At 43.2% G+C, this 20866-nt stretch overlaps 1 protein-coding gene across 6 annotated transcripts; it reads right to left on the bottom strand.

The window, feature by feature from the left end:
* Positions 1-319: 319 nt before the first annotated feature.
* RTP2 (receptor transporter protein 2) lies at positions 320-18092 on the bottom strand. 6 transcript variants are annotated; one of them, XM_053565253.1, is made up of 4 exons: positions 17957-18092; positions 2644-4277; positions 2264-2550; positions 320-1424 (listed from the first exon to the last, which is right to left on the bottom strand). In XM_053565253.1, exons 3-4 carry the CDS (start codon positions 2384-2386, stop codon positions 768-770), a joined length of 780 nt encoding a protein of 259 aa, XP_053421228.1. In that variant the 5' UTR covers positions 2387-2550; positions 2644-4277; positions 17957-18092; the 3' UTR covers positions 320-767. The 6 variants fall into 6 exon arrangements, with proteins under 6 accessions (XP_053421228.1, XP_053421227.1, XP_053421225.1 ...); XM_053565252.1 differs by having other exon boundaries at positions 2264-2754; positions 4110-4277; XM_053565250.1 differs by having other exon boundaries at positions 2264-2396; positions 4110-4277.
* Between the last annotated feature and the right edge of the window lie 2774 nt (positions 18093-20866).

The raw sequence follows: 20866 nt of genomic DNA, 5'->3' as shown, positions 1-20866 counted from the left end.
CATGAGGAAAGACAGCATTGGGACCCACAGAATCTAATCAACTGAGAGCCAGGGGTGCAGATGTTGACAGTATTTGTACACCTTTACCACACACAACCCCCCCCACACCTGCCCCCAGAGTCCATCATGCTGCACCTTCAAATCTGTGCCCGCCTCGCAAGCTCTGGACCAGTGCTGCCCAACAGAAATGTCTGTGATTATGTTCTATATCTGCAGGCTGTAGCATGTTAGCCACCATCCACATGTGTGGCTACTACTCACTTGATCTATGGCTGGAACAACTGAGGAACTGAATTTCAAATTTTATTTCATTTTAGTTTATTTAAATATAAATAGCCACATATGGCTGGTGGCCAACATAGTAGATAGAGTATCTCTAGATCATTCCCACCAGTCAGTCCCTTAGCACCAGAGTATAAACATGAACATTTCAGAATGGTCAGAGCAGGCTCTCCAGGAAAGGAACCAGGTGACCTTGTCCCTCTGCACTGGATGGGGCTGCTGGCCTCTCCAAGAGGAACCGTGGCTGGATGTTCAGAGGCAGCTGAAAAGGAGCTTTAGAATGGGGCAGGATCAAGACTGAGCCTAGTGGGGTCCTAATGGGGGATGAGACATGGAAATGAAGCAAAAGGGGGCGTAAAGGAGGGGGAAGGGGAAAGAAGATCCCTCCCTGCGCACTTAGTACTGACAGCAGTCCTGCTAAGTTCTAAAGCCTCCAGGAGACCCTTCTCTCCTCCCCCCATTGAATATCTTTTAAAGCAAATCCCTCATTCTGCAGAGGAATAAACTAAGGCCCAGAGAGGCGACTGGGTTGTGCAGAGCCGTAGTGAATCCGCAGCAGGTGCAGAGCCACCCCCCACCGTCTGCTCTCCCACCCGGTGCGCCCTCCTTCCTGCCCTACCCAGCTCCACTAAAGGAAGGAGGAGCTGCGGAATGAGAACTGCAGGTAGACAGCGAGCAGGCCGAGGAAGGCCCAGAAGAGGCACCAGCGAAGGGAGAAGAAGTTGTAGCCCCAGCACCCCTGGGCCCTCGGCTTGCAGGCGTCGGAGGCGTAGGTGCTGGCCTCCTCTGCCAGCAGCTTCTGGCTGGGCTTCCAGTGCACGATGCCCTCCTGGCAGGCCTCGCAGAACTCGGGGCGGTGCGGCCCGCTGTCCGGGCGGCTGGCCACGTGGATGCGGTACTGGCCTCCATCCTCGCGGTAGCACTGCTCGCGCAGGCTGGTAATGAGGTTGTCCACCAGGCTCTCGATGTTCTCCTCCAGCATGCTGGACTCGTCCGGCCGCGCCGAGCCGCACTCGTAGCACAGCTGCTTGAAGACGCGCATGCGCACCGAGCCCATCCGCCGGGCACGGTCCAGGTGCATGTGGAAGAGGATGACCATGTGGGGCGACCGCCAGGTGTGCCAGCACCAGGAGCAGTGGAACCTGCAGGGAGGGGAAGGATTGACGGAGAAGGTGGGCCTCCCAGCAGCTGCCTGTGTGCGTGTGCCTGAAGGGGGAGGCAGGGTATTCACCACCCTGTGGGTTCCTTGGCTAGGCCTCCTCCTGCTGGGCCCCTGGGACCCAGTAGCATCCTCAGAGCCAGCTCTGGAGCCATCTGTCATCCAGCAGTGCTGTGGAGCCTCTCTCCTGCGCACACACCTGCCATCTGAGCTCCTCCCAAGCCTAATGCACTCAGGCCTTGTGCCTGGACGCTGGGCAGGGTCACCCCTCTCTCTGGGCTCTATTTCTCATCTGTGAGATGCACTGTGATGGTGTTCAATCAGGGTCCTTCCTCTGTGACCTCCTGCAGCTCTGATAAGGGGCCAGGGTGACCTGTGCCATCTGACTGCTCTGGGGATAAGAGATGCCTTCAACTGTCCCAGTACAATCCCTGGCACACTGCAGGTCCTCAGGAATAACATGATGGATGGATGGGCAGATGGCGGAGTGGACTAGACCCAGGAAGGACTACCATATTCAGTGCCTACACCTTAACGAAGGACACTCCCCAATCTCCTAACGAGTAATCTCTAGATCCCACTCTAGCTCTGTAGCAGGGATTGAGAATGTGCATTCTGATCCTCTTTCCAGCCCCACCCTCACCCCCACACACACAAACACATGTACATACTTACATGCCACAGGCCACTTAGTCTAACCTGGGCCCTATAGCCCCAGCCTTGGGGAGCATGGAGGAGGCTGTCTGGAGATCACCTAGCCAAGCCACACGCCCTCCACCCTTGGCAGTGCCTGCACGCCTTCAGTGACAAAGCACTCCTTACCTCCATGGCACTTCCTTCCATCCCTGATGATGAGTTCCATCCTCCTACTCTGTTATAGAGGCTTCCTAGGCAGTTGAGTGTCCCTTGGCCTGAGTCCTCATCACTGACCTTCTCTGGGCCCATTGTACAGTGACTGTGAAGGGCCTCTGATGAAGGATCAATTTAATCCAACAGACACCACCTACCACCTACCATATGCGAAGCACCATTTGGCCGGGCTGTGGGATAGTGATGAAGCCAAACCAGCCCCTGACCCCCAGAGTCTGACAACATGAACATTCAACAGCCTAAGGCAGGGTTGGCAGAGGTGCCTCATCGGTCTTGAGCCAGAAGGGGTTCCCCCCACCACTACCGCCATGCTGGCCAGTGCTGCAGGTCACCTTCAGGCTTAGAGGTGAAGTGAGCCTGTGCATAGAATAAGCACAAGGGCAGAAGTCCTCCAGCCTTGGCTCAGTCCGCTGGAAGTTATAGGTCATCAGCCTAGAATAAGACTAGGGGAGCCGGGAGGCAAGAGGAGCTATGAACCCAACCTTAACTCCTAAACTCCTGAGCCCTGGCACTCAAGTTCCAGGCCTTAGCGCCCACCTACCAGCCAGCTTACATGTTTTGTGTTTTCAATCTCCTCCTACACCTTTTAAAATCAAAACAGTCCAGAGATGTGTCCCCTCCATCAACCCAGGCCCCAGATCTTAATTCAAAAATATCACCCTGGGGGCAGAGTAGCTTAAGAAGCGCCTAGTGAACCCTTCATTTTACCAAGCTGAGACTGAGGTTCAGAGGGTAAGAGAGCCATCCATGCCATGCAGCCAGCTAGGTGCTAGGCCAGTGCCCCTGCCCAGTAGATGCCTTGTGAGTTGATTTGAATTGACATGAACCAGCCAACCTCTGCCTCTCCGTCTTTTGTCACAAATACTGCTCATGCTAATACTTGCAAGAGGACAAATGTAGGCTCTCTGCCCACAGCCTGCCTTCTACTGTTCCCATCCTCAACACTATTCTGTACCACAAGAAGTTTCATAAACATACACGTGTATACAACTCAGGCTTTGTGTCCAAGTTCTGTCTACCTTTCCAGAACACAGCCACCTATTGGCCTCCCTTGGATCCACGGGCCCAGGGAAGGAGCTTACACAGACCTTGCACATGACCCTGATGCAGTCTGGATGGATTTCTGTGGCCCCAACCCTAAATCATGTTCTAGGAGAGGGAGAGGCATATGGGCTTTAAATAGACTACTCTGTGGACAAGCACAGCTCCTATACCTGTCCCTAAGGAACTGTGGGGAGTCCTGCCCAAAGTTAAACCTTTTTGTCATGGGCCCAAAGGTAACAGAGGCAGAAGGGACATGACTAAGCATCTAAATCCAAGCTCCTGTTTTGTAAATGGAAAAACAGAGAGCCAAAGAGGGAAAGGGACATTCCTGGGTTCACAGAGCTAGTCTACAGTAGAGCCAGTTTCTAAAACACAGAAGGTGGTCAATAAATGATTTTGCATTCAAGTCAAATTGGATTAATTGAACAGACCCAAGATCAGAGCACACCCTCTGCAACTCCTCAGTTGAGGCTTTCCCTCAGTTCCAATCACTTTTTAAATGTCAGTGAGTGCAGGAGCATTGAAGATAGTAAATCCCTTATTTAATGTGGAAAAATGAGACCCAAAGATGGAACATAACTTTCCCAGGAGCTAGGGATTAGAGCTAGGATTAGAGCCAAGAACTCCACAATCCAACCAGCAGTTCTTTCTCTGAGTTCCCACCTGCTGTTGCCAGGATGAGTCTCTCCTTGGAAGGTGACCCAGGGCTGGGACCCAAGGGCTGCCTCAGGCCCCTCCCCGTCCATCCTCTCACCTGCCCGAGGCGTGCTGCTCCACATACTGCTGCCAGCCAGGGGCCAGCTCGCTGGGCTTGAGGTTGGGATCTATGATGAGCTCCCAGCTATCTGCCGGCTTTGCCACCTCCATCTTCTCGTAGAATACTTTCTTCCACTCACAAGCGGTCAAGCTGGCACACATGGTCCTGAGGGTAGGAACACAGAAAGAGTCTGGATAGGTGCAGGGCAATTAACCTCTCTGGTCTGAAAATCTTCATCAGCAGGACTAGAATAGAGCAAGACCCAGCTCCCTCTTATGTCACCCTGGCACCTGTTGCTATGGTGTCTAGGGCTGGGGCAGAGGGAAGCTCCAAGTGGGAGTTCCAGGGCCCTGAGGGAGGCTTCAGAGGCAGGGCTGGGCAGTGACATTAAGGGAGGCAAACAGGGTGGGAGGCACAGACCCAGACCACACTCTCCAAGATCTCCAGATATCTCCAGGAGGCAGGGACTATTCAGAGGCCCTGTCTCATGCACCCGCTCTTCCAGAGATTCTGCACATTGTGTGCTGTGGTGACTGTGACACCCCAGGGACTCATATGGAAACACAGGGCAGGGAAAGGCAGAGCCTGCTGCTCCCACTCCCCCAGTGTTCTCTGACCATCATTTACTATGTGCCAAGTACAAGCTGTCTGACCTGTGTGCTGGCCCAGGTAGATTAGAAAAGATCAGGAACCTGAGGTTTATGCAACCTCCGAGTGGCTCTTCCAAGATGCAAATCCAGGCCTTCTGAAACTAAGCTCATTTGTTCATTTATTGCAGTACTGTTGAGTTCCTAACATCAGGGGACTGACACAGAATGAATATGTGGTCCTTTCACTCAGGGAGGTCTCAGACCAGTTGGTGAACTAGAAGGTAATTTAATATACCACGAAAGCACAATAATAGTTTATGATATGAGATTTACAGTCATAGAATTGTTAGAGCTCATATTTAGTTCCTGATCCCAAGCCATGCTAAGGCTGCTGCTGGAGGAGTGAGTTTGTTCTGAGTGGCAGTCTCCTCCTGCATCAGCTGCAACAGGGTATCCACAGATCCCTAAAGTCCAATTTAAATACTTCAGAGACTAGAGGGAAATTTGACATCACATTTGCATAATCCAGGCGAAGACACAGTCACTTGGAGGGGGACAGATTTGGGCATGGAAAAGACCAGGCAATGTGCCTGCTTCCCCTAGCGCTCCCCCAATTCTGTGTGGCCTCTCTTCCAGCTGTAACCATCTTAGCCTTCTTTAACCTGAGCATTTGGATTCCCTAGACCTGTACAGGGTGGAGAGCATGAAGGAACCAGAAAACGTTGGTGTTGAGTTCCAGATTCAGCCCTTGCCTGGTTTCCATAGGGGTGGGTGAGGTCAGGAGCAACACCGTTGGAGTTTATATTGGAATGAAGAAGGATTCCTCCACCAGCTTCATGTTAAGGACTTTAGACAGGACAAAAGTATGTCATAGGCTCATTAACTGATAGCTCTGGAAAGGACACTTTATTTTAAAAACTTTGACTTTTTCATTGAGCTCTCCTTTTCTTAGCCAAAATCTCTTGACATTAAATTAAGACAACTGAGGCCTAGAAATGGGGAACGACTTGCCCAATGCCCCTTGACTGGGTTGCTTGGACTTCTCTGGGAGCTCTCAAAGAAGTCGGCCATAAGGGCAGGTGAAATGGGGAACCTGTGAGTTCCCGGAACTGAATGAAGTTGAGAAGCTGTTATCGCCTGGCCTAGAACCATGTGCCAGGAATGAACCTCTGAGGGATACTGTACCATTGTTACAGAACAAATGGCAATGAAGGGAAAACAAAAAGAGAGTGAGAATTGTCAGGGTTTAGGTGGTTATTTTTTTCTCTCAAATGATGCAATCCCCTTAGGCCTAGAATCAGCTTTAATTTATCATAGGAGCCCTCTAAGCTGAGACCAGGTAATACATCTTTCTGTATTACAGTGCTATTTCTGCCCAAGAAAAAGCTTTCTTGGAATACAACCAATGAGCACAATTACTACTACAGTTTTTTACCAATGGCACTGTGTTGCTCCAGGACCCATCATTTAAGAGCTCTGTGATGTCTAAATGGATATATCTTTGTCCATATCACTCACTGGCAGTTTCCACATACATTTTTTTTTATCTAGGTAGTTCTTTTAAATATAAAGAAATGGGTATTCTTTTATAAAATAAAATATCATGCATCTGTATTCTGCAAACGAAATCATCAAGGAAGAGGGAGGGTGGATAAAAGAGTCACTCCTTCCCTCCAGTTTGGAGTGCAGGTTAATAAATACTTTTATAAAATATTCATTATTCAAATTTTAATTATTAAAGTAATACAAGAAACATCAATGAAGAGTGTAAAATGACAAAGTGGGAAAGAGTTGGGAATGTGGGTACATCAAAATCACCTGGGAATTTTCTCTTTTTTTTTTTTGCAATTTTTTTTTTTTTTTATTGTTGGGGATTCATTGAGGGTACAATAAGCCAGTTACACTGATTGCAGTTGTTAGCTAAAGTCCCTCTTGCAATCATGTCTTGCCCCCATAAAGTGTGACACACTCTAAGGCCCCACCCCCCTCCCTCCATCCCTCTTTCTGCTTCCCCCCCCATAACCTTAATTGTCATTAATTGTCCTCATATCAAGATTGAGTACATAGGATTCATGCTTCTCCATTCTTGTGATGCTTTACTAAGAATAATGTCTTCCACTTCCATCCAGGTTAATACGAAGGATGTAAAGTCTTCATTTTTTTTAATGGCTGAATAGTATTCCATGGTATACATATACCACAGCTTGTTAATCCATTCCTGGGTTGGTGGGCACTTAGGCTGTTTCCACATTTTGGCGATTGCAAATTGAGCTGCAATAAACAGTTGAGTACAAGTGTCCTTATGATCCCATTCGATCCTGCAATCCCATTACTGGGCATCTACCCAGAAGGAATTTTCTCTTTTTTGAGACAGAGTTTCAAGTTCTCACCCTGGGTAGAGTGCCATCACATCATAGCTCACAGCAACCTCCAACTCTGGGGCTCAAGCAATCCTCTTGCCTCAGTTTATCTATTTTTAGTAGAGACAGGGTCCTGCTTTTTGCTGAGGCTGGTCTTGAACCTGTGCACTGAAGCTATCCACCCGTCTCCATCTCCCAGAGTGCCAGGACTACTGGCGTGAGCTGCCCCACATGGCCTCACCTGGGACTTTGGGAAACTACCTGTACCTCTACCTCAGAGATTGTAATATGTGTTCTTTTTTTATATATATTTTTTATTTTTTTATTAATATTAAATCATAGCTGTGTACATTAATGCGATCATGGGGCACCATACATTGGTTTTATAAAAGTTTGACACATTTTCATCACGCTGGTTAACATAGCCTTCCTGGCATTTTCTTAGTTATAGTTTTAAGACAATTATATTCTACATTTACTAAGTTTCACGTGTATCCTTCTTGAGGAGACATATCCACCCTTCATCCGCTCAAGTTCTGAGAAGAATCCCTGCCTTTGCTATCCATTATTATTGATGGGAATATGTCATCCTGTGGTCTCCTAGAGGCCAGAAACAAAAAAGAAGATTGATTAAAATGAGTTAATTGTTCATAATATCTCTTTACTACAAAACAAATCCAAGGAAAATGCAAGCTATGTCGTGTCTTGCTCTATGTGTCCCCAATTCAAAGAATCATACAAGGTGCTACAGGGCAAAGCGAAGGTCCCTTGGAGAATCTTTTTTAAGAGACACTATGAAGACCTCTCCAGGGCAGCACCTGTGGCTCAGTGGGTAGGGCACCAGTCCCATATACTGAGGGTGGCCGTTTCGAACCCAGCCCCAGCCAAACTGCAACAAAAGAATAGCCGGCTGTTGTGGGGGGGTACCTGTAGTCCCAGCTACTCAGGAGGCTGAGGCAAGAGAATTGCCTAAGCCCAGGAATTGGAGGTTGCTGTGAGCTTTGATGTCAGGGCACTCTACCGAGGGCAATAAAGTGAGACTCTCTCTCTGAAATAAAAAAAAAAGAAAGAAACCTCTCCATTCCAAGCATACAGCATGTCCAAGCTCCAGTCTTTGGGTGGGTTGTGGGTCAGATAACCTCTGAAACTCAGGGGAGTTCACACAATTAGAACAGTCCATGGCTCTCTGATAATGGTGCAGAATGGAGAAAACACTTGCAGGGATGATTTTGTGCTGTTCTTTTATCAGTTAGCAGCAAGCAGAGCAACTATACACAGGCAGCATTCTATCCCTGCTGGCTTGCAAGGGTCCACATTCTATGCAGCACACTTCGCATCTGCCATCTAAGGCTCCGGAATCTATATTGAATGGCCATATCCTACAATTTTTTTAGGATCTCATCTTAGGCAGAAATTTTGGAGAAGAATTATCCTACTATTACGGGAGGTAAATAAATAAATAAAAATATTATAATGGGAGTAGGGAGTGCCCCATGCAAGAAACAAAAAGAGAAAGGGTTTGAGTTAGTGACTTAGTGGTTTAAGAAAAAAGAATACAGGGCGGGGCAGAGCAAGATGGCAGCCGAGTAACAGCTTCCTTGCATCTGGGCACCGTGAGTCTGGGGAGATAGGACTCCAGGCATCTCTGGCTGGTGGGATCTGCCTATCATCACCCCTGAGAGGATACAGGGAATCAGCGAGAGACTTCTGGACCCCAAGAGGAGGACTAAAACAGTGGAAAAACGGCAAGTGGTCGCGTGTGTTCAATCCGTCTAAACCGGCCCGCAACTGTAAGTTCAGTAGCAGTGAGACTGCAAACAAGAAAGGCCTTACCTGTGAACTGTTTTGATGTCTTTGGAATGGCACTCAGCTGAACTGCCTTGGGGAGAGCCTGAGCGGGAGTGCGGAGAACTTTGGCCTTTGTCTAGGGCCCCAGTCTGAGCCGCTGAGCCAGACGGAGCTAATAGTGTTTGGCTCTGGGTCACAGGCAGCCATTGTGAGCGATCTGCCCCGGCAAGCTCCGCCCTCAGGGTCGCAGAGCTAGAATAGGGTGGGAGCTGGTAACCCAGTGACCAAGTAGCCTAAGGGTGGGGTCTGAGCCACCTTGCAGCCCTAACCCTCCAGGGCAGAGGGAGACCAGTTTTGGCACACAGGGTAAGTGGATAGCCACTTCAGCAGTGATTCCAGCAACAAGCACTTCCCTGGGAAAGCTTCTGCTCAGCAAGTGAACAAGTTCAAAGTGCCTTTTAAGTGGGCTGAAGAGAGATTTAGGGTGTCTACCTGCTGGGGTTTGAGAAACCAGCATCCTCCAGTCTTATCAGAACTGTGATTAACATCTCATACCCCAGAAGACCACGTGTTGCCCAGACAATATTCAATATCATATACATACTGCTTTGTTTTTGGTTCTGTTTTTTTTTTTTTTTCCGTTTGGTTGGGGTTTTTTTTGTTTATTTTGATGCTGTTGACATTGTTTTGTTTTTTAAGTTCAACGTTTTCCATACAGATCCTTTTTCTTTCTCAATTTTTCTAGTTTAATTATAATTTCCCATTGCTGCCTATTTCAATAATTAGAACTTCATTTTTATTAGTGTTTCTACCGCTATTATTTGGTTTTCCACCCAATTTTATCCTGTAAAGTTTTCTGTTTGTTTGTTTTGGTTTGATTTATGGCATTTTTGTCTTTCCTCTCTACTTGGTGGAGGTGGGGTACTGTGTCTGATCAGGTTAGCAAAGAGCTGCTGACCTCAAGGGAACCACCCCACTGGGCACACCCAGAAGGTGGGTTTTTTTAAGGTTGTATCAAAGTACCCTACTATACACCTATATTGCTCTGTCTCCCTCTTTCTGTGCCTCTCTTTTTTTTGGCAATATTCCTTTTACCAACCCCCTCTCCTTTCTCTATTTTTCTTTTTTTTTTTTTTTCTTATCACTCGGTCCTCCTTTCTTTCATCCCTTTTTTGCTCTTCAACCTTCTCACCCTTCTGGTCCTGTAACCCTTAGTCCACAGGCACGAGAACTTAAAGAGCAAGAGGAAGTGAAAGGAAAATCAGGGCAAGGAAACAGATAAAAGAAATCACTCATGAGGAAGAATCAGCAGAAAACTCCAGGCAACATGAAGAACCAGTCCAGAACAACCCCGCCAAGGGACCATGAGGTAGCTACTGCAGAGGATTCCACCTATACAGCAATGTTAGGAATGACAGAAAGGGAATTTAGAATACACATGTTGAAAACAATGAAAGAAATGATGGAAACAATGAAGGAAATTGCTAATAAAGTGGAAATTAACCAAAAGGAAATCCAAAAACAGAATCAAATCAGAGATGAACAATATGAAGAATATAAAAAGGATATAGCAGAGCTGAAGGAAATGAAACAGTCAATCAGGGAACTTAAAGATGCAATGGAAAGTATCAGCAACAGTTTAGACCATGCAGAAGAAAGAATTTCAGAAGTAGAAGACAAAGTTTTTGAGATAACTCAGATAGCAAAAGAGGCAGAAAAGAAGAGAGAGAAAGCAGAACGTTCACTGTCAGAATTATGGGACTTTATGAAGTGTTCCAACATACGAGTTATAGGAATTCCAGAAGGGGAAGAAGAATGCCCCAGAGGAATGGAAGCCATACTAGAGACTATTATAAAAGAAAATTTCCGAAATATCACCAGAGATTCTGACACACTGCTTTCAGAGGGCTATCAGACCCCAGGTCGCCTCAACTCTAACCGAGCTTCTCCAAGACACATTGTGATGAACCTGTCCAAAGTCAAGACAAAAGAAAAGATTCTGCAAGCTGCCAGGAGTAAGCGCCAGTTGACCTACAGGGCCAAATCCATCAGAGTGACCGCAGACTTCTCTAATGAAGCTTTCCAAGCAAGAAGACAATGGTCATCTACCTTTAATCTACTTAAACAGAACAATTTCCAGCCCAGAATTCTGTACCCTGCTAAGCTAAGCTTCAAAATTGATGGAGAAATCAAATCATTTACCGATATACAAACATTGAGGAAATTCGCCACAAGACCAGCTCTACAGGAAATACTTCAACCTGTTCTGCACACTGACCACCATGATGGATCAGCAGCAAAGTAAGAACTCAGAAATTAAAGGACAGAACCAAACCTCCACACTGATGCAAAAGATAAAACTAAGCAATGGACTCTCACAAAATAAGACGAATAGAATACTACCACACTTATCAATTATCTCCATAAATGTTAATGGCTTGAATTCCCCACTGAAGAGACATAGATTGGTTGACTGGATTAAAAAACACAAGCCATCCATTTGCTGTCTGCAAGAACACACCTGGCTTCAAAAGACAAATTAAAGCTCCGAGTCAAGGGTTGGAAGACAATTTTTCAGGCAAATGGAATTCAGAAGAAAAGAGGAGTTGCAATCTTATTTTCAGATACATGTGGATTTAAAGCAACTAAAGTCAAAAGAGACAAACATGGTCACTTTATATTGGTCAAGGGAAAACTACAACAAGAAGACATTTCAATTCTAAATATCTATGCACCCAATTTAAATGCTCCCAGATTCTTGAAACAGACCTTACTCAGTCTGAGCAATATGATATCTGATAATACCATCATAACAGGGGACCTTAACACTCCTCTTACAGAGCTGGACAGATCCTCTAAACAGAAATTAAACAAGGATATAAGAGACTTAAATGAGACCCTAGAACAACTGTGCTTGATAGACGCATATAGAACACTCCATCCCAAAGATAAAGAATATACATTCTTCTCATCACCCAATGGAACATTCTCCAAAATTGATCATATCCTGGGACACAAAACAAATATCAACAGAATCAAAAGAATGGAAATTTTACCTTGTATCTTCTCAGACCATAAGGCACTAAAGGTGGAACTCAACTCTAACAAAAATGCTCGACCCCACCCAAAGGCATGGAAACTAAACAATCTTCTGTTGAATAACAGATGGGTGAAGGAAGAAATAAAACAGGAAATCATTAACTTCCTTGAGCATAACAACAATGAAGACACAAGCTACCAAAACCTGTGGGATACTGCAAAAGCAGTTTTAAGAGGAAAATTCATCGCTTTAGATGCCTACATTCGAAAAACAGAAAGAGAGCACATCAACAATCTCACAAGAGATCTTATGGAATTGGAAAAAGAAGAACAATCTAAGCCTAAACTCAGTAGAAGAAAAGAAATATCCAAAATCAAATCAGAGATCAATGAAATTGAAAACAAAAGAATCATTCAGAAAATTAATGAAACAAGGAGTTGGTTTTTTGAAAAAATAAATGAAATAGATAAACCATTGGCCAGACTAACGAGGAATAGAAAAGTAAAATCTCTAGTAACCTCAATCAGAAATGATAAAGGGGAAATAATAACTGATCCCACAGAGACACAAGAGATCATCTCTGAATGCTACCAGAAACTCTATGCCCAGAAATTTGACAATGTGAAAGAAATGGATCAATATTAGGGATCACACCCTCTCCCTAGACTCAGCCAGGAAGAAATAGAGCTCCTGAACAGACCAATTTCAAGCACCGAGATCAAAGAAACAATAAAAAAGCTTCCAACCAAAAAATGCCCTGGTCCATATGGCTTCACTCCAGAATTCTATCAAACCTTCAAGGAAGAGCTTATTCCTGTACTGCAGAAATTATTCCAAAAAATTGAGCAAGAAGGAATCTTCCCCAACACATTCTATGAAACAAACATCACCCTGATACCAAAACCAGGAAAAGACCCAAACAAAAGGAGAATTTCAGACCAATCTCACTCATGAACATAGACGCAAAAATTCTCAACAAAATCCTAGCCAATAGATTACAGCTTATCATCAAAAAAGTCATTCATCATGATCAAGTAGGCTTCATCCCAGGGATGCAAGGCTGCTTTAACATACGCAAGTCTATAAACATTATCCACCATATTAACAGAGGCAAAAATAAAGATCACATGATCCTCTCAATAGATGCAGAAAAAGCATTTGATAAAATCCAGCATCCTTTTCTAATTAGAACACTGAAGAGTATACGCATAGGTGGCACATTTCTAAAACTGATTGAAGCTATCTATGACAAACCCACAGCCAATATTTTACTGAATGGAGTAAAACTGAAAGCTTTTCCTCTTAGAACTGGAACCAGACAAGGTTGTCCTCTGTCACCTTTACTATTCAACGTAGTGCTGGAAGTTCTAGCCAATACAATTAGGCAAGACAAGGAAATAAAGGGAATCCAAATGGGAGCAGAGGAGGTCAAACTCTCCCTCTTTGCTGACGACATGATCTTATACTTAGAGAACCCCAAAGACTCAACCACAAGACTTCTAGAAGTCATCAAAAAATACAGTAATGTTTCAGGATATAAAATCGATGTCCACAAGTCAGTAGCCTTTGTGTACACCAATAACAGTCAAGATGAGAAGCTAATTAAGGACACAACTCCCTTCACCATATTCTCAAAGAAAATGAAATACCTAGGAATATACCTAACGAAGGAGGTGAAGGACCTCTATAAAGAAAACTATGAAATCCTCAGGAAATAGCAGAGGATATTAACAAGTGGAAGAACATACCATGCTCATGGATGGGAAGAATCAACATTGTTAAAATGTCTATACTTCCCAAAGCAATTTACCTATTCAATGCCATTCCTATCAAAATACCAACATCGTACTTTCAAGATTTGGAAAAAATGATTCTGCGTTTTGTATGGAACCGGAAAAACCCCGTATAGCTAAGGCAGTTCTCTGTAACAAAAATAAAGCTGGGGGCATCAGCATACCAGATTTTAGTCTGTACTACAAAGCCATAGTGCTCAAGACAGCATGGTACTGGCACAAAAACAGAGACATAGACACTTGGAATCGAATTGAAAACCAAGAAATGAAACTAACATTTTACAAACACCTAATCTTTGATAAACCAAACAAGAACATACCTTGGGGGAAAGACTCCCTATTCAATAAATGGTATTGGGAGAACTGGATGTCTACATGTAAAAGACTGAAACTGGACCCACACCTTTCTCCACTCACAAAAATTGATTCAAGATGGATAAAGGACTTAAATTTAAGGCATGAAACAATAAAAATCCTCCAAGAAAGCATAGGAAAAACACTGGAAGATATTGGCCTGGGGAAAGACTTCATGAAGAAGACTGCCATGGCAATTGCAACAACAACAAAAATAAACAAATGGGACTTCATTAAACTGAAAAGCTTCTGTACAGCTAAGGAGACAATAACCAAAGCAAAGAGACAAGCTACACAATGGGAAATGATATTTGCATATTTTCAATCAGACAAAAGCTTGATAACTAGGATCTATAGAGAACTCAAATTAATCCACATGAAAAAAGCCAACAATCCCATATATCAATGGGCAAGAGACATGAATAGAACTTTCTCTAAAGACGACAGACGAATGGCTAACAAACACATGAAAAAATGTTCATCATCTCTATATATTAGAGAAATGCAAATCAAAACAACCCTGAGATATCATCTAACCCCAGTGAGAATGGCCCACATCACAAAATCTCAAAACTGCAGATGCTGGCGTGGATGTGGAGAGAAGGGAACACTTTTACACTGCTGGTGGGACTGCAAACTAGTACAACCTTTCTGGAAGGAAGTATGGAGAAACCTCAAAGCACTCAAGCTAGACCTCCCATTTGATCCTGCAATCCCATTACTGGGCATCTACCCAGAAGGAAAAAAATCCTTTTATCATAAGGACACTTGTACTAGACTGTTTATTGCAGCTCAATTTACAATCGCCAAAATGTGGAAACAGCCTAAATGCCCACCAACCCAGGAATGTTTTAAGAAGCTGTGGTATATGTATACCATGGAATACTATTCAGCCATTAAAAAAAATGGAGACTTTACATCCTTCGTATTAACCTGGATGGAAGTGGAAGACATTATTCTTAGTAAAGCATCACAAGAATGGAGAAGCATGAATCCTATGTACTCAATTTTGATATGAGGACAATTAATGACAATTATGGTTATGGGGGGGAGGCAGAAAGAGGGAAGGAGGGAGGTAGGTGGGGCCTTGGTGTGTGTCACACTTTATGGGGGCAAGACATGATTGCAAGAGGGACTTTACCTAACAATTGCAATCAGTGTAACCTGGCTTGTTGTACCCTCAATGAATCCCCAACAATAAAAAAAAAAGAAAAAAAAAAAAGAATACAGAATTTTCTGCTTTAAAATGATATTCAGCTTCAAGAGTCTAGGGATACTTTCAGCAAGTACAGCCCACAATTACTCTGTCTAAAAAGCTGAGAGCTTAGCTGCATGAGAGTCCCTTAGCTAACAGTGAGAACCTGCTAGTTTCTGATGGGCTGAGGCCCAGTACACACACGCAAGTAACCATGACTCCTCTCTGGTGCAATCCCAGTCATCATGGCAGAGAAGAAAGGAAGCAGCAGGAAGCTTAAGCTTTTAGTTCATCCTTAGCAGTGCTAGGATCAATATCCTGGGCAGAGTTTTGTTTTGTTTTACTTTGTTTAGTATCTTCCCCATTCATACCCCATTTACACAGTGGAAGTTTTCTAGCTTCAGGGCCTTCCAGGAGACACCAGGAGAAGGACCCATTCAAGTTGGGTCCATTCTTGAGGCTAGTCTTTCACTACAATAGAAAAAACCCTTAAATTGACTGTCTTTAAAAACCATGTCACCTTCTGAAGGCTGAAGGGGAACCCTTGATGTTCTGACTTCTGTCAGAAATGCTCTTTGGCCCAGACACATAGCTCAGTTTATTTCCTTGAAAACTTCATGTAGCCTGAATCAACTATACACTTCAATTTATTTGGGAGTCTGAGGAGGGAAAAGAGGAACACATTAATATTGCATTTACCCTTAAGGATGAACACTATTTACTTTTTCTTATCCAAAAGTTGATAAGAAAATGATCCCAGTAAACATTTAGACAGACTACTTAACTCTGAGAATAAATCAGAAGATCTGCAGTTAATAGCAGCCAGAGCCTCAAATAACCTAGGCTTTGTTTAGGATTAAGTTAGAAGTGCTAGAAACACTTCAGATTATTTCCCAGATGTCAAACAATTGTAGGGATTGGAACTATATATTATGAAAATGCTTTCTTATCCCAGAGATAAGGCAGGTCAGTTTGGACAGTAAAACAAATTGTATAAGATGCAGATCTTACCACTTTTCTTTTTTATATTTCTCAGTAAATTTGAGATTGCCTGATACATATTATATACTTTATAGGCACTATAGTTGAAAAGTACACTCCTTGAAAAATCCCAAGCTTAACATAAGTGAAGTTTGGAAAGAGAGGTATCTGCAAGAAAATACACCGACAAGAATAAAAAGAATAGAAAACAAGCCTGAAACATCCACTGTTAGTGAAACAAAGAAATGGCCCCTCTGATAAGTATCTAACAATTATAGTTAAATGTGATTACACAGATGGAGGACGTAAAGGATCGATGTGTGCGCCATCACTTTATCTCAAGCAGAGTGAATATTTCTTTAAATATTTCCTACCCCATTAGCAATGAGTGCACCTACCACACACATCTGGGTTTAAATGATCTGGTTCTTCTTGGAAAAAATCATCTGAAGCCTCATTCATTCACATCTGAATACTGATGCTGCCTGTCAGCTGGGACTTCAGGTAGGGATATGGACCAAAACACCTATGCATGACCTCTCCTTGTAGTCCAGGTTTTCTCATAGGGTGGTGGCTGGGTTCCAAGAGTCAAGTCCCAAAAGAATTGGGCAGAAGCTGAATTGTTTTTTTATGATATAGCCTCTAAAGGTATATAAACAACATGTTCACTGTCACCCAGATTCAAGGTCAAGCAGTGGAGGCCCCACATTTGGATAGAAGAAAGGTCCAAGCTACCCCATGTCCAAATTCTAGAACTTAAGACACAAGTTGGGAGATGCTGTAGTGATCATCTTTGGAAAATATACATTGTCACAGCAGGTGAGAAACTCAAAGAGTTTTCCAGAAGGCATGGTACATGAACAAACTTTTATAGAATGCGCACTGGAGAGCTAAACTAAGAAGGGAGATGAGTGTAGTCTTCACAGAGAAATCCATAGGGAAAGACTTAGAAAATGAAATGATCTAGACTCATTCTTCAAACTCCATATTATACATTTGGATCACACAGAAGAGTGATGAAAATTGAGGCCTGAAATTATGGCCTAGGACCTGGATTATGAAGGATCTTTTAATGTCATATAAAAGTTAAGCGTTTTTTTTTTTTTTTCTTAAAGGGAATGTGCAACCACTAAATAATTTTAAGCCTGAACTTGTGATCAGATTTGCATATTGATATTGGGTCATTTACCTGCTTGCTTTCTCTCCTTTTCCTCATGAACTGGCCGGTGGCTAAAAAAGCTGTTCTCACAACAAACTAGCCCTGGGCTCTGATGTGTCTACCTCCTTGCAAATTCCTCCGCAGAACATATAGGAAAAGCCTTCACTCCATTAAGGAAAAGAGTTCTCCGTAGAAGGTATTCTTTTGTACACTTCTAAGAGAGACCTGCTGGGTTAAGTGTCATGAGAAAATGGAGAATAAGCAGTTTACAGTGTTTATAATGGAAAGCAATTAATAACTCAGGGTTGGAATATTAAATTTTTGAATGAGTTTATATCATCAGTAAAGCTTCCATGGATCATTTTCCCCAATAAATGTTTGTGTGAACAACAAATTGATGCTTGTAAACCTGTGTTAGTACATCAGCATTCATCAAATGAACATATTCACGTACAGAATATATCTACCAAATTGTCTTACATCTCCCACCTAATTTTTTTTTATGACATAAGAGGATAAGAAAATATTAACATAGATTTTTATGATGGTAGGCAGAGGAAAGAAGGAATTTAAAAATAACTTACGGTGGAGAATAAATTCTGGGATGATAAGGTAGAAACTGCAGGTGCCAGGCTGTAACAGTTACTTAATCTGTGTCATGCACTGGAAGGAGGCAAGTGAGCAAAGTCCAGGGTGAGGAAACTCTAAGATTCAGTCCAGAATGGTTTCCATGTCCAAGGGGACCAACTAATGGAAACTGGTCAGAGTACAGCTCCAAACTCACGGGTAGCTACACTTTCCACGTGGGAGTCCAGGTCATTCCTCCCAGAGACTGTGTATGATGCAAGAAACAGCAGAGGCTGCAACCTGGTTTTGAGATGCCGGTAGCTGTGCAAGCTAACAGTAGACTATTTCCTGACCTTAAATGGTAGTGGTGGTGGGGGTGGAATTTCTTAAAATACCTCAATTATAATAAAAGTTAATAATGACAGAATACTTACTATGCCCCATGAATTTCTCTAATTATTTTGCATATATTCGTTTAAGCACACAGGAACCCTGTGAGGTAGATTCTGTAATTATATTCCTCATTTTACATGTGAGAAACTGAGACTCAGAAAGATTGAATCATTTACTGAAGGTCATACAGTTAATAAGTGACAGTTCCAGAATTTGGACCCACATAAGCTGGCTCACTGACTATGTTCATTTACCTATTAAGCTCTGCCCAAGACCCAGTTTTAAAAGGAATAAGTAAACACATCATAAAATTTCAAACAATACAAAAATTTATTATCCTCTAAATGAAAGTTTTGAATTCTCTTCACACCACCTTTCCTTGCCCTTGATTTTTTCAAGTTATTATTATTAAAGATTCATAATTTATTTGATGAAAGCATGTATTAGATTTTTTGAAAGATCATAATGTCTTATAGTACCTACAATGTTAGAAAAGGTTATCTAGCTAGCATTAATGTCTGTCCAGCCTGGTACATGATGATTTCTGAGACATGGATTTGAGTCTTGTTTGTGCTGGCATCTCCCACTGCATAGGCAGTGCCTTGGTCTCTGTGAAAATGTGAAAAATGATTGTCAAAAGAGGGGGAATCTTCATTCCAAGTTCAAAAAGTTGTTGACATGTGATCTGAGGACAGGCAGTGTTAACTCATGTGTGATGGTTAATCTTATGTACCAGCTTGACTTGATCATGGGGTACCCAAATATCTGATTAAATACCATTTCTAGGTGTGTCTGTGAGGGTGTTTCTGGAAGAAATTGTTATTTGAATTAACCAACCAAAGAAAAAGATGGCTCTCTCCTGTCTGCGTGGGCATCACCCGGCCCACTGGGAGCTTACGTGGAACACAGGCACTGCGGGAAGTTTGAATTCACTCTCCGACTTTTGAGCTGGAACATTTATCTTCTCCTGCCCTTGGCTTCTGGTTCGCAGACCAGACACATACACACATGCATTTGTATCACATTGGTTCTTTTTCTCTGAAGGATGCCTGAAGACCATATGACATACACTATATAGTTCTCCATATATAACCTAAAGATATGAAGAATCGTATATATCATACACATGCACGTGCACACATGCTATTAATTCTGTTTCTCTGGAGAACCCTAATACACCAAGATTATCTCTAAATATGATTTCAATAGCCAGAAAACCTTTGCAAACATTTCTGGGGTTTTTTGACTTGGGAAATTCCTAGAAGTCTAGGCAAAAATTCTCTGGCCTTGTCAAGGGTCTACTCTGGTGAACAAAAATACTCTCTACAGGGAACCAGGATACCTCCTAGGTTTTTATCTCAAACTTACAAATAACCCTGATGATTCACTTTAATTACCTAACCATCAGTTTTCTAAGGGCTTACCTAAAAATTTCAAAGATGCTGACCTCCAAAGACCTGTTTTCACTGCTGAGATTCTGGTTGTCTAAGAACACCCTGTAAAAGCAAAGTGCTCTCCCTTACCCTATTAATGATATAGCTGTCCATCCTTTTACTGTCTCTATTCATCTCTCCGCTGGATTTGGTCTATTTTTGCTTCCAGTGACTGTAGAGTTTTCCAGTCTGTCTGCACTTAAGGATCAAAGGAAATATAGGCAGTGTCCACTGGGGTCTATTTTTAAATCCGGTAGGTAAGCATTCATTGACCTTTACTGCTGAGTGTCAAGTGAGGCTCTGAGGCTATTAGGATGACTGAAATACCCTCCCTGGCCTCATGGATTCAGTCTGGGCAAAAAATAATATCACTTTTATTTGTTTTCAGCTTTAAAACAGTCTACACCTTCACCAAGCACATTCCTTCAGTCAACCCTCAGCTCAACTGCCAGAGGGAAACTCCTGCCCTCTTCTTTGACCCATGAATTGTTTACAGGTAATCTTTTTTTTTTTTTTTTCAGTTTTTGGCCAGGGCTGGGTTTGAACCTGCCACCTCCAGCATATGGAGCCGGTGCCCTACTCCTTGAGCCATAGGCACCGCCCAATCTTTTTAAAATTTACAAATGGGGGTGGCGCCTGTGGCTCAGTGAGCAGGGCGCCGGCCCCATATGCCGAGGGTGGCGGGTTCAAACCCAGCCCCGGCCAAACTGCAACAAAAAAAATAGCCAGGCGTTGTGGCAGACGCCTGTAATCCCAGCTACTTGGGAGGCTGAGGCAGGAGAATCACCAAAGCCCAGGAGTTGCAGGTTGCGTGAGCTGTGTGATGTCACAGCACTCTACCGAGGGCAATAAAGTGAAACTCTGTCTCTACAAAAAAAAAAAAAAAAAAATTTACAAATGGATTTTTTCCAGTTTCTTCTTTTTTATATTTTTAACTTAATTGCATTGTTCTTAGTCATGTAGTCAATGTGTTACTAATACATTGGTACTAGAGGTTACTGTTGATCTTTCTTCAGTATGTGTTTCTGTGCTTAAGTTTTAAAAACTTACGTTGAATCAATTTAGAGGAGGGGTATCCAACATTTTGGCTTCTCTGGGCTA

Source organism: Nycticebus coucang, chromosome 16, assembly GCF_027406575.1.
Source record: "Nycticebus coucang isolate mNycCou1 chromosome 16, mNycCou1.pri, whole genome shotgun sequence".
Lineage (NCBI taxonomy): Eukaryota > Metazoa > Chordata > Mammalia > Primates > Lorisidae > Nycticebus > Nycticebus coucang.
The sequence above is the reverse complement of the archived record's forward strand: the minus strand, read 5'-3'. Positions and strand labels throughout refer to the sequence as shown.

Coding starts and splice junctions, on each gene's coding strand:
- RTP2 (XM_053565250.1), bottom strand. CDS start 4,273: ATGTGTGCCAGCTTGACCGCTTGTGAGTGGAAGAAAGTATTCTACGAG. Junction 2,397..4,109: donor GAGCAGCACGCCTCGGGCAG/GTGAGAGGATGG, acceptor GGCCCTTCACAG/TCACTGTACAATGGGCCCAG. Junction 1,425..2,263: donor TGGAAGGAAGTGCCATGGAG/GTAAGGAGTGCT, acceptor CCCTCCCTGCAG/GTTCCACTGCTCCTGGTGCT.